The sequence below is a fragment of the Astatotilapia calliptera genome, chromosome 12 (genome assembly GCF_900246225.1).
Source record: "Astatotilapia calliptera chromosome 12, fAstCal1.2, whole genome shotgun sequence".
Lineage (NCBI taxonomy): Eukaryota > Metazoa > Chordata > Actinopteri > Cichliformes > Cichlidae > Astatotilapia > Astatotilapia calliptera.
In genome coordinates, this window is record NC_039313.1 from 33,691,867 (window position 1) to 33,706,217 (window position 14,351).

Below are 14,351 nucleotides of genomic sequence, written 5' to 3' on the forward strand. Positions count from 1 at the left end.
AATCAGAGTTTCAAACAACCTGTTTAAACTCCCTTCCTCCTCTTTTCAAGCAGTGCTTTTCTCTGATTGGCTGCCCCTCTCAACAATAAAGTTTGATCAGCAGGTGGGTGGAGCTTCTGCGCTCACAATCAGAACTGCATGTCTGAGATGACCATATTAGGGTCATCTGGGCTTACTGACATCCTGCAGTACATAAACTGATTTTAGTCCATACTTTAACCAAGTTAACATGAGCGTCCAAAGTCGTATCAGAATGATGGATCATAAGAATATCTGCTAATGTAAAGTAAGACTGTAAGACTCTATATTAATACAAACATCTCACATCTCTTAAAAACAAAAGCTGGAATTAAAATCAGCACTGGCTCAGAAACATCAGTGTCTGCATGGCTTTAAAATACTTTCATTCAAATTTTGGCGACACACGTCGCAGTGAGATTCTGATGAATTTTAACCACTATATCTAAACATCTTCTAAAATGTGATCTGTCACATCACTACTCACTGGAACTATGAGAGTTGTTATCTATTTTTACCAGTGCATCTTCTGGCATTCTGAAATTTGCTAAACAGCACTGTGACACCCCGAGTAGCAACTGGCAGGCTCACAGCTGGCCCACTGGCTCGGGTTTTTTCCATGTTGCAAAACACGACTCCACTTGAGAGATTTGCAGCCTGACATCATTCTCTAAACTACTAAAAGCTTGGATGGTTCCTGCTCTCTAACCTCTGTGAAGAGGAAGATGCACAGAAGTTGGAGACAACAGGGAAATAATGTATGTGCACCATACAGGTGCAGATTTTTTGGCCCATTCGCCTGCACAGCTTGTGCCCGTGAAGCACCGTCCTTTGGAAGAGTCCGCGCATTTCTCTTTCAAGATTCACGTTTGGTTTTCCCCTGGCAGTTTTAATACTAATACATTTCTGCTGTGTAATGTTAAAAAGGAGACTGACGGGGAATTTCTAAAATTACCTCACAGACTTCAGAAGAAGCAGCCCAGGAAAAGCCAAGGACGTGTTTGTGGGCCACAGTAATATAGCTGCTCCACTTGTCTGCAACTTGATTCTAATCTCACCATTAATTCTGACATTTGGCATACAGCACAGCGAGCACAGCAGATTGTATTGTGTTTGGATTGTAGTCAGCAATTAAAATATATAAAAATATATAAAAACATCTGGTTAACTGACTTAGCAGCAGGTTTCACTGCGCCGATTTGTGGAGTCGATTTGCTTCCTCTTCTTTTACACTGGTTGAAAAACACACACCAAAAAACCCAGAGCATAACCATATTAGGTCATCCCTGTCACGCTTCCTTCTGTGAGTATCTGCAGCTGCAGCTCACATTGGCTCCCTTAGGTAACAACAACACAAGGCACAACTTGTGCCAGCAGCTTCCTCTGCCGAGAGGAGCTGCGATACAATACAACAATAAAACAATGAGCTCTTAAGTGTAACTGCGGTGACTTTAAAGATTTGGAGGGATAAAAGTATTCCTATTAAGGCATAGAGGGGATTAGGGACTTCATGGAATGGTTACAGGAACATTTACCACTTAAAAAAAGAAAAAGAAGAACATCCACGCTGCTGACTACTGCAGGATATTTTCTATTTTTGCTCCTGTGTACTATAAACTGCACTGATGACCACTGATGAGACTTTGACTCACTGCCTCAAGCTGTTGGTTTGTGCAACTAAAAAGCAGCACTGCACAATCTTTGCACACGTGTACACTTCACTCTCGGTATGACTTCCTCCTGCATAATTCACCAATCGCAAATGAGTTTGTATTTTTGGCTAATATGCAAATATTTTGTTTCCATTAGAGCAAATTACCGGTGCTGAGAAGCTTCGAGTTTGTTTTAGGTTTGAGAAGAACATCAGGGATGAATTTTGACTTACCTGGTCTTCTGATGTGGGTCGCATGAGGGACACTCGGTCGTACTGCCGCCGCATCAAAGCCCACAAAGCATCGAGACGACCCTGATGAAGCACAGAAACGGAACTGTGTGGGTTGTCTTTATTTACGTAATCTTGTGTAGATTTTCAAAACCAGTGTTTCTACAGACTGATCTTTAAGGTAACGCACAAAGCATTAGACATCCATGGATGCCGTTTTCCACCGTAGATGCCAGTCGTGGCCTCTTAAATGAATATTCGACCATTCTCTATTTCAAGAGTTTCACTTCATGGTAATAAAAAAAGTCTTAACAGTTCACAGGGAATCTAATTTGAAGCGTTTCTTTTCAACTACCCAAAGACAGCTTTAACTTTTAACCACAATTTAGAGATTTTCACATGAGTGTAATTTGCTGGATGAACCTTGGAGAACTAGTAAATGGGCCTTTAAGCTGAGACTTTTCCTATCAGTATCATTTAGAAGTACCCAAAGTAGGAAAAGAAAAATCCTAAAGTCAGTCAGTAACTCTCACCTTGATAGGAGTGTACCATTTGTTCTCGGGTGGATGGTTGGGAGCGGGCTTTGGAGTGGGCCGTTTGATCATTGGCTCCTCTACATCCTGTGGTATGGACACTTTGGCATTCTTTGCTTTCTCCAGCCGGGCCCCCTCCTCAGTAGAGCCTTTTTCCCCCCAGCGCACCTTGAACAAGAAAATAGAAACGTTAAATGAGGGCAATTAAGCAGTTAAACACCTGATTGGTCCATCAGTCTGAGAAAAACTACAGGAAATAAGATTAGAGATGCTGTGAGGACTGTCTGTGATCACTACAGCAGTGTGTCAGCGTGATGAGCCTGGCCAAACACCTCTATCTGTGACCAACTTTAGCTTCAGGACCACAGCTTCAGTAAAAGATCTGTACGTGTTGGAAAAATCACTCGGATTCTTTTATCAATAAGGACGTTTACATTTGGTATAATGTGTTATTGTGTGTGTGTGTATGTGTGTGTGTGTGTGTGTGTGTGTGTGTGTGTGTGTGTGTTGGGGGGGTGTCAGCGTGTGAAAGCAAGCCTGTGTGTTAAGTAAAGCTGTCCTGCTTTTTAATTGAATTCATCACATCTGTTACAAGGAGGAGATAAAAAAAGGAAAAGAAACCCACCGTCACATGAATGGGGTGAGGTGATTAATTAGCAACACAGTTTTCAAGCTGTAGGTTAAGCCGTGACAATATAGAACAGCTTTTCAGAATCATCTCTGGGATACATCGCCGGCCTGCCGCATCATCAGGAAAAGAGAAAGGCTGCCATGAATAAAAGATACGTTGTCACCTCAATAATCGTTTGAAATGCTGGCAGCGGCAAAGCGGCGGAGGTGGTTTTCTCAGCATGACGTCTTAAATGTGGATGCGGAGGAGCGGACGGGTTGGTCTTTACAAGCAACTCGTTATCTATCAGTGGGGTGACGGCGGGGAGGGAGTGGGGGCTTCAGATGTGGAGACGCGCCTGTCGATGGGAATCAACACGCTAGTGGAAGAACAGAGAAAGGTAACAGCCAGGATTGGATCTCAGCAACACTCTGGGGGGGAAAAGTCAAGAGGTAGGAGCTCCCCGAGGATGCTGGGAAATCCCTGCCATGCCACCAACTTCCTCGGGGCTAGGTAGGAAGGAGGGGGAGGGGCAGCTCGCTTTTAAACCTGAATTCCCTTCGGAGGAGGCGGATAACAAAGCGAGCTGCCAAGGTCTGGAAGTTGAGACGGGGGAAGCAGAGAGGAGAGGTGGGTATGTCAAGTTGACAGCAGCACTCAATCTTTCATCCCGGCTGCGACTTGATCCAATCAGCCCTCGACGGCCAAGGACGAGATGGCAGGGCCTGTCATGTCGGAGGCATCAGTGGGCTGACGAGGACAGCGGCCCGGCCGGTCAGTCAGCCAGTCAGTTGCTCGGTCGGTGGGTTTCTCCTCCTGATTCCTGCGTAACTCAACAAAGTTCCCGCCTCGCAGAAAAGACTGAACATGATGATGCAAGTTTACGGGACCACACATATGTGTCATTTCCTGCTGTCTGCATTTTGACCTTTGGAATATTTCAGCTGTTTTTGCTTGTTTCGTTCAGCTTTTCACTAAGAAAGAACGGAAGCAGCATGTTGGCCAATAGTTTTGAGTTTCTGACCTCCATCCGACTGATCCCTCCGACTCCTCTTCCTCCGTAGTACGAGGCATCCACAGTTGGCCACTTCTTCTTGGGCAGCGGCTCAGGCTCCTAAGAAATAAACACAGAAAACAAAACCAGGAAACACATAGTTGTGTGTCAAATAAGAGTGTGTGCAAATTTTCTTTCCATATTTATATGTATGACATTAATCAGAGTCACTGTAATGACAAAGGGGAGGAAGTGCAATGATGTGTTTGCTATTGTTCTATTTTCTTTCGTCCATATTTGTCCCTGCACACCAAAACAACGTTTCCTTTCATCGGGAAGATGTCACTTTGTCAGGAAGGAAGGGAAACGTAGGCCTTACTCCTGGCTCAGCGCGTGTTCAAGTGCAGAGGGGAAACCGTTCGTATCGCTCCGCTGACGTTTACAGTTCCATCTGCCGCAAACTGAAAATGCTGCAGTGGGATGGGATCAACTACCACACAGGGTAAAGCTTTCAGAAGCATTTACACTGTAATCCTGTGCCCTGCAGAAAAGAACTAAACAAAACTGTAGCATCATGCTAACGTGTTTGGCAAAAATTCAGCCAATGATAAGCCAGATATTTAAATGTCTACTTTACGCTACAATGTTTCTGGAACTAAACTAAACTCAGGCGGGTTTTCTGCTATAAATTTGTTCGTATTTAACAAAATAAATGCGCAGACATTCGTTTTTGACTCTCTGAACTAACACAGCCCTCAACGTGTCTGTGCTCTCTGCTCATATTAAGTCGTTTTTTGCTTTTTAAAAAACTTATTTCAACATTGCACTCAACAACAAACACATCCTCCCTAACAAAGTAGGGGTGACGTGGGCTGCGAGTTTGAGACCCCCGTTCTGGGGGGAAAAAGTCAAGAGGTAGTAGCTCCCTGAGGATGCTGGGAAATTTAGTGTAAAGCTTTACAAGCAGTACGGTATTTTACTTTGCTTTTAAAAACCTGCAAATGATTTTCACCAAGGAGGTTGAGTAACTCCATCGGCAACTCTCTGATTGTCTAAACCAGGGGTGGGGAACTCCAGGCCTCGAGGGCCGGTGTCCTGCAGGTTTTAGATGTGTCCTTGATCCAACACAGCTGATTTAAGTGGTTAAATGACCTCCTCAACAAGTCCTGAAGTTCTCCAGAGGCCTGGTAATGAACTAATCATGTGATTCAGGTGTGTTGACCCAGGGTGAGATCTAAAACCTGCAGGACACCGGCCCTCGAGGCCTGGAGTTCCCACCCCTGCTCTAAATGTTATAGACAAGTTAAAATGGTGAGGTTTGGTCCAGCTTAGGGGTGATTAAGTATCACAAAATGACCCGGATCCACTTATCCGTCTGGATACAGAGATTCAGTTCAGGAATGGTGTGAAAATTTAGATTTTACACAGTGAAATCTAAAATATTAGACCTCAGCTACATACTTTGATATTGACTGTTTCCCTCTGGAATTTAATTAACTAAAATAATCAGTTAAACATTAAAATCTTTTTCTGTTAATGAATCTCGTATTGCAGAAGACGCTTTTTGATTCAGTCTTTTACGATAATCGTTAGTCAGTGAAGACGAAAGGTGTATCACAAGCACCAACTTTTCTAAAGTCATTTTTTGAAGGAACTGCTCGACACGTTGGGAAATATGCAATCTGACTTCATTTCATCATGAGAAGAAACAAGCTCCATCACTCTCATGTCTGTGTGCAGAGCTGGAGCTGGGATTACTCTAGTTTAGCAGAAAGACTGAAATCACGGGGCAAACAGCGAGCACGCCTCTGTCCAAAGTTCAAAAATCCATCTACCAGCTCACTAATTAAAATGTGATCTTGTTTATATGATCTGTACACAAACAAATGTAAAAGGGACACGTTATGGTTTTAGTTTTAGTCTGAATTGGCTCGAGTTAGATGCCCAATGCAGCGATAACGGCCCTGTGAAATTCTCAGAGAGACGCTCAATAATCCTGATTCTCAAAACGTGCAAAGTTTCCCTGAAATTTCAGTGCTGCACCATTCTGAGCTCTGGAACCTCCTCTGACTCCCATTTTCTTCTTTTGCACCGCACAGATTTTCAAACCTGAAAATAAAACAATTGTGACTCACGGGCGGAGGAGGACGAGATGGTGGAGGCGGCGGCGGCGGGTCCTTGATGACCTGGATAAACAGAAGAAGCAAAAGAGCGTCAGCACAGCCCGTCAGGAGACGCATTGGGACACGCACAAACACACGCGCTCAAACCTCATTAAGACGAGCGCAGACAAGGCTGACAGAGGTGATTCGTGACAGGTGACTGAGCCAAACAGAAACATCCCTGAGCTCATCTCACGGTGGAGACGCCGTCGCTGCCAGCCTGTTTTGCAGCAGCGACTGCTGCCCCATCGCGTCACTGACTGCTGATTACAAGGATTCTGCTTGTAAACCAACATCAGGGGCCCCCCGTGCAAAATAAAGAAAAGCTGAAAATCAACTTGTTGACAGGGGAGTCTTTGGGGCGAGCGCCGCTGCCCATTTAGCTCTTAATTAATTGGATGGGGTTCAGTGCTTCCAAGCAATCCCCCCAATCATAAAGTCCTAAGGAGTTAATTAGCTCCAATGAGATACAGAGGAGGAGGCTTGGGCTCAGCTCCAAGCCCCGTCTGAAGGGAAGATGAGTGGCGGCAAACACACACAGAAAATACAAGAAAACACACACACACGCGCACCCTCACCCACATATAACCAGGACACGACTCTCCCAGAGCAGAGTGACCGGCCAGCGGCATTGTTTGTGACAACACTGGATGAGAGGGCACCTGAGGAGCAGGTTGTCCACAATGTGATTCCACTCAAGGACAAGATGCCTCGGCCGGGTTTTTCAGATGTGCACGGCAAAGCAAAGAGAGGCCTGACAGTGACATTTGTCAGGTGTCAGTCAGACGCTTCACATACTGATGTCCGACTCTTTACTGAAGACGCTTCTGCCACTCACTCACCAAAAACCCATCTGTGAGCGGGCTGGCGCTGGAAAGACCGAGGCGCTTTATTCTTCGGTGTTGTCAGTTGCTGTAGGTCACAGCCGTCACGTGAAAACACAGGCCTGCACACTTGCAGTTTATTTATGTTCTTTTTGCATCTTTAATGCTTTTTAATGGTTTTTAACAAGTTTTCTTTTATTTTGTGTATTTTTCACAAGGAAACTAAGAGAAAGTCACCATGCAAGTCAAGTTTTACATAGTGAAAAATCGATAAACTCAAAGAAGTCCAGTCGCTTCTCTTTCCAAGCTCCTCAGATTAGCACCATTGGATGACTCGTCCAGCAGCTGATCCAGCAGGTAAAAATACCAATACAGTCCAATATTTTGTACTGTTTCCACTTGCGATAGGGTTATGGATGAACTGGCACTAAATATTTTCACTACAACACGTTGATGCTTTTAAGATTGACCCCAGCCAGTTTTTTTAAATGAACAAAGTCTCTGTTTCACGACTTGAAGTTCATCAAACGGTGTAATTTAAACAGACGGCAGCTCACAGTGAAGATTTTAATTAACTAAATCATGCAGTATTGCAGAATGGCTGTGTGGAGATACTGTGCGATATCTTAAAGTACAGTGAGGTCACAATCTCTTCTGAATAATGTCTCCATTATTACTCAATTAATCGATTAACATGCCGGTGACAAAAACTTTTATTTATTTAACTATAGAGCAAATCATTTATAGTGAAGGCAGGGAGATGTATCTTCTTACAAATTCAGTTCAACTTTCCTTTTTTCTGTTACTGTTTGTTAAAAGTCTTCAGGTTTTGGATCAAAGTCATCAAACTGAGCTCAGGAAGTGTTATTGGAATTTTGTGGGACATTTATTCAAACCTAAATCCTGATACAAAGGAAAAAGCTGCTGTTCACCTCCTCGCCCACTCCCCGCTCCCCACACAGGGGTGGACACAGTAGGTGCCCTATAAATGCAGTGCTTATAATTGCACTAAGGACATATCTCAACCTGAGGTGCGCTGCAAAGTGGAAAGCTGACCTTTGTTCATTAGTCATCAAGGACAGATACCACAGTGTCAGAGCTGGTTATGCATTTGCTAAAGTGGTTTCGGAGGGAAAAGGAGCGATGTAATTACGGCATATCATAGATCCTAACAGCTGTTTCATTCACTCTTAAGCTCAGGGACGCTATCACACTCTCTGCTTACTGTTGTCATTAGAATAATGAAAAATAATCAATTAGGGTTAATTAATTCCTTTGTAACACACAACCGGCTGTAAGCAAATCTAGTAAAGGGCTACTGGTGGCCTCGCCATACGCTGATTAACATCATTTCAGCCACACCTTACGTTCACAGGATTATCTCTTTTATTAAGTAATTATGCAGCAGATTTCCTGCACATGTTGTGAGACAAATAAAGCGTCACACAAACGCTCTGCTGCTCTTTCCCAGCTACCTGATGGACAGATGTGAAGAGGAGCAGCGCGGTGGCATAATTAAAAACTAAACCACAGGATATTTCGCCATCTGACACAAGCCCCAGCGGCCCGCCGCCGCAGCCACGACACCGGGGGGAATTGGACCAATCAGAGGCACTCGGGGTATTGTCCCCATATGGCCGTCTCCGTAAACGTCCAACTGGACTTTATAATCTGTTCGTTCCCAACCTTAAGCTCGAACCGTGTCGTGTCAAGCTGTTTTGGGAGGCTTATAACGACGGATCAGTGGCAGATAGCATATTCGAAAGTTTAAAATTGCTTTAGGTCTTCATCTGCGGAGAAACTGTTTGTACGAGAACAAAACAAATAAAAAAATCAACTGAAAGAGAACAAAGACGACAAAAGTTCTGCAAGAACAAGAAATAATTAGAGATTAATAACATATTAAGGACCAAATGAGTCGCAAATGTGTCCAAAAGTGCATCCAATTTAGCAGCGAATAGTTTGTAATTTGGATAAACTGGCAATGTAATTTAAAACGGCATCTCCAATCCTGAATCCTTTGATTTGAACTAAAGGCGATGCCATTCGAGTTTAATTTCCAAACAAATCATAAACAAAGAAATTACCACTCCACAGCTTGTATGACCTCTCTCCTGGCATCGGTCCACGCGGGAGAGAGAAGGGGAGAGAGGGATTGTGGGAAAGAGGTTGGGCATGTGTCTCTGTGTATGTGTATGTGTGTGTCGAGCGTGTGTGCGCGGCCTCATCCCGACTGCTGAAACCTGGCAGACTGGGGGTTTAAATATTAACAAGCCACACATGGCCCTCCTCTTCTGCCGCGTCCCTCGATGGAAGGCAACAGCAGCTCTCTCCACCAAGACAAACACGTCCACCGCCAGACATGCTGCAGGGGGTTTACATTTTAATGCCTTTGTTGGTTTTCCAAAATATGCTTCCATCTCATCCTGGATGGGATCCCTTCAGGTCCACAAAGCCAGGTGACGTCTATCATTTAAGGGCCGGTGCGGGTGAGCGGGAACAGAGGTCCGCCGCGAGGGTCGGCGGAGTAGAGGGTAAATTTGCCTTTATCAGATCTCAATAGAAAAAGGCAGAGACAGAAAAAAGAGGCTGCACACACCATCTGTAGCCCCTCTCTCATAGCCTCAAACGATAATCTGTTGTGGATTTTTGTAAACGGTTAAGCGGGGGAGACTTTATTTCCAAAGGGGGTGAGGCCAGAGCGAGGTTTTTAAAACAGTACTCTTTTTTTTAACCAACTAAACCAAAGTTTCAACTCTGGACAAAAAAGCAAAAATATTTTCTAGTCATAAGTTATGACTTTAAGAGCAGATTTCAGATGAATTAATTAAACGCAGCCTCAAGTTCCACTTTAAAACACCCCGTACACATGGGACTGGAAATGTGGTGACTTGTGGAATTAATGAAGAACCTCCCAACCTCCACAGAGAGAGAATAAAAAGCACGACCAAGAAACACAAAACTAAAAAAAACTAAAAAACCTTATCCCTAAGCAGAAACATTTAAGTCATAACCGGCTGTTTCCACTTTTCACACTTTTAGGACCAAAACGAAGGAACAAAAGAACATTTTTGATCATTTTACAGCAGATGTGTGTCTCTGTTTCAACATCCTTTACTCAATTTATGAGGATGAAGCTGAAAAATAATCTGTCCTGTCAAGTACGTGGAGAAAGATTTTTGTCCGTTTCATATGCGGTATATGTGTGCATTATACACTGAGCCACCTTTGTAATTATATCTATTGAACTGCCTGTTAATACAAGTGTTATATCAGCCAATCACATGGCAGCAACTCCAGGAATTAAGGGAGGTAGACATTGACTGTTGTTGGTGGCAGACAGGCACTGCTGGGAGTTTCCCACATAACCGTCTCTGGGGTTCACAGATAATGGTCCAAAAATAAGAAAATATCCTTTGAGTAGCAGATCTGTTGATGTTGAGTCATAGGAAGGCAACAGAAAGTCAAATAACCCCTCGTTCCAGCCAAGGTTCAGAAGAAGCCGCCTCGTAACGCACGACATGTCAAACCTGCATCGATCGATCCTGCCTGTATCTGCAGTTTGGAGCGGCGGCCTTTTAGTGTCAGCTGAGCTCAGTTTAAAGGTTGCACTGTTGCTGAGCATCTCCGTCTCTTTGTGACGACAGCGTGCTCGTCTCCTCATGGCTGCTTCACAGCACGCCGCGAAGCTCAAATCATCTCCAGCCCATAACAATGAGTTCACTGTCCTCCAAAGGCCTCCACAGTCACCACATCCAGTCGAGCATCTTCACTTTTGTGTTAGTCGGGTGAGGAACAAACAAAAATCAGCAAAAATATTCACTCTTATTTTTTAGTGAAGTACACGCACAGGCCTCTGGTCTTTAGTGGGCGGGTTTTAAACAGCAAAGGGAGAGCGACAGTAGAGGGATGTTTTATTTAATCCAACTTCTGCCTAATGCAGGTTTAAATAAACAATATTAGCAGCACTGAGGAAGAATAAGAAATATTCATAATAGTGTATCTAGAACATGATTGAATAGATGTGTAAAAGTGTTTTAAGCTGAAGCAGGACATGATGGATTCTAATGCGATAAAACCGCTAAAAGTCTGTGTGATTATTCTGAATCCCTTCAGTCCCCAGGTAGGCCCGACATTAGTCCTAAACAAACAGAGACTCTGGTAACTTTCATGCAATCTGTCACTCACATCTTTCTGCTGCTGGTCTATGTTATTGTTTTTAACAGTCTGTTTGTGTAAAGCGACTTCTCCACATATAGCATGTGCAGCAATCGGCCGCTGGTCTGCAGTGCTCTGCGGTGTTGCTAAACCAGTGTGACTTATCGCGGTAAGCGGGAAGTGACGAGCTTGAACAGATGTTCGGCACCACTTCCCTTCGGCAAGGCTTGGTGAATAACACCGAGCCTGCCCGTCACCTCTTTGTGCTTTTTAACTGGTGATTAAACTCCATCTTTCACCCAAATTAAGTCAGACTTTACAAGACATGCTTTTTCAAGTGACCTCATCTTTTTCAGCAAGGCGGTGCTGTATGTGCCGCAACAGGATGTTTACAGCTGTCAGAGCAATACGAGGGAAAAAAGTGGGTGATAGGGTTTATCCTCATCAGATTTACAGGACGAGGCAGAACAAAGAGCAGCAACACTTTAGCGTGTTTTTCTCCCCACAGTCGAGAACCCGCTCTCATCTCCGCTCAAAGCCAGATTTAATTCATTTATCAGTTTTGGTTGACCAAACATGACTGTGCTGGTTATAGGCGGTGTAGCAGCACTCACCACTTTGCAACACAGAGGCCACAACCACCACATGAGGGCCAGGGCCACGAGGAGGAGCAGCACCAGGAAGACTATCGCCACCACAAAGCCGTCCGACTGAAGGAGAAAAGGAAAAGGCAAAACAGTCACACAGCTGGAAACAACTGGATGCGTCAAAGCTAGAGGAGAAATATTAAAAGTTTGTTAGAAGGAATACGAAATAGAAACAAAGAGGAACACGCGGTCGATAACAGCTAAATCGGAGCAAGCGTATCGTCTTACAAAAGAGCAGATGTTTCACAAAGTGTCTATAAAACTATGACATTGTTTCATCATATGAGAAACACTGAAAAAAAGGAAGTTCTGCTCAAACATAACAGGAAAACTTGTAACCTTATAGTCAGGCCATGTTTTACGCATCACTTCCTCAGTTATAAAATCAGGAAACGCAGCTTCATGTTATTAAAGGGACTTTAAGTTTAATCTGGAATGTGAAATATCAGAGCTCAGCATTTAACTCACACATGTGGTAGCAGAGATGGTGTGGGCACTCGAGATGAAGGACTTGCCGTTGTTAAGGCTGATGAGAACATCCATTTTCCTGTAAAGGAAAGAGTTTAATTAGTATCAGAGGAAATTAAAGGAAACAACATTAAAACCTCGTCTCACTTTATCCTGCCAGTTCTCCCACGTTTGTCAGAGAAGAAAAACACGTTTGCATTTCCAGGGAAGTTCACTGTGTTGGAATTTTCGTCATACGTTTTCTGTTTTTGCAAACTTTGTGATTAAAGATACTTCAACTGTAAACATCGGGTCTCAGCTGATATCTTTTTAATCTCCAAGAAGGACAAGCATCGCGCTGCAGCTTGTGTTTTTTTGGCAACATCGTGCCCTCAGTCCTGTCTTACAGGGGCTAAATGTCACCTCAGCAATTTTCCTAAAAGACTTTTTTTTTACCTCCAACCAGCGCAAAAATAAATAAATAAATAAAAAAAATCACCTGTGTCCATAAAATCAGGATTTAATAATAAAATGAAATTTTGAATATTGTAAATTTTTATTATAATGTAATTCAATTCATTAAATATACATGACTTTTTATTTTCCAGGCCCCTTTGAAGTACTGCAAAGTACCTTTAAATATACTAGGACACATGTTTCACAGACACTCTATTCAACCTCCCAACCCCATTCATAACATAAGCTGGCCTTTAACATCCTAAAGCAATGATGTCAAACTCATTTTAGTCCAGTTGGTCCCACTTTGAGGAAGCCATAACACTACAGCATCACAGCTTATATGAAACACACACGCCTCTAAATTTCTCATTTTTAAATAAGTATAAAGAAGTCTGCTCAGAGCTGCCGCCCTGCTGGCTGAAGGCTACTGCAGGAGCCCAACTTTGAGTCTGCTCTCCAGATCTTTTTCTGCACGTCACCCCACTCTTTCCCTGGTTTCCTGTCCTCTCTCTCCTCTTCCCTCTCTAATAAAGCCTAAATGCCAAAAATAATTCTAGAAGCTTTTTCTATTTAATTTTCAAATGTAACAAACCATCCCTGTACAAACAGCCTGAGTTCTCTTCAGAAAAACACAGAATGTATCTCAGTTGTTGTACAGCCAGTAAAGCTGGAGTAGTTACAATTTAACTGAAGGATGTGAAAAGACATAAAATCATCACATGTAAAGCTTTTGTATCTAATATGAATCAGAGATCCTGCTCAGATTTGCACACATTTTTACTCATGTGTAGTCATACTGGTCATGCATTACTACACCGTAAACAGCAACGTGGTTTGTTTTTAACAAAAACGTGTAATTAATGACTTCACTGTAATTTTATCACACGGCGAAGCCATCCGGTGCGCCAAACGGGATCATCAAATCTCGCCCCCGAGCCTCATGTTTGACACCGCCGTCTTAGAGGTAGCAGCACTGTTTGGGAAGCTTTAATTGCTTTTTAAGTAACGAGTTGTTGCCAAGCAACATTATTATTTTTACCTGTCTCTCTTCTACCGTGCTACGTGTGTGTGTGTTTAATCAGTCTAACAATATGTATTCAGTGTTATTGAAAACAGTTTTGTTCTCCCTGATAATACTTTGCTCTGCATCAAGACTTTAAAAATAGAAGAGCTCTATAATTCTATCGTTGCTCTCGCAAATCCTGTTCTCACAAACGCTAATAAGTCCTGGAGTCATGTTAGCACAATGCTCAATAAAGACAACAATCAGAATTAAATAAATGTCCTCAGTGGGAGGAAATCCTGTCATTATCACATAATCATCGTGTGTGGGTGAAGTAACTTGACTGGCAGTAACAAGGCTCCTGAACTCCGAAGACTTATTTAGAGAGAAAAATGCAAAGCCAAAATGGGCGCAATTAAAACCCTAATGATGAACGGCACCGCAATTTCCATATGTCTATTATGCCCAATCCAATTACCGCAGGTTTAATGAGAATTCAGGATATGGAACGAATGAAACGCCTGAAATATTCCCTCCGACACAAAAAGAAAAGAGGCGAGAGAAAGAAGTACGCAGAGCGGTATTGTGTGCGAGGGGCCAGCTGTGAGTGCACG

The 14,351-nt window shown here is 43.3% G+C and overlaps 1 protein-coding gene across 1 annotated transcript in view; it reads right to left on the reverse strand.

Moving 5' to 3' along the window:
* The window catches only part of antxr2a (ANTXR cell adhesion molecule 2a), an 82,118-nt gene that overhangs the window by 37,989 nt on the left and 29,778 nt on the right, over positions 1-14,351 (reverse strand). Inside the window, exons 11-16 of the mRNA XM_026186377.1 lie at positions 12,297-12,375; positions 11,796-11,891; positions 6,173-6,223; positions 4,068-4,157; positions 2,434-2,601; positions 1,904-1,984 (exon numbers count right to left, since the gene is read on the reverse strand). Of these exons, the coding sequence (XP_026042162.1) occupies positions 1,904-1,984; positions 2,434-2,601; positions 4,068-4,157; positions 6,173-6,223; positions 11,796-11,891; positions 12,297-12,375 (565 nt within the window). The remainder of the gene's footprint in view (positions 1-1,903; positions 1,985-2,433; positions 2,602-4,067; positions 4,158-6,172; positions 6,224-11,795; positions 11,892-12,296; positions 12,376-14,351) is intronic.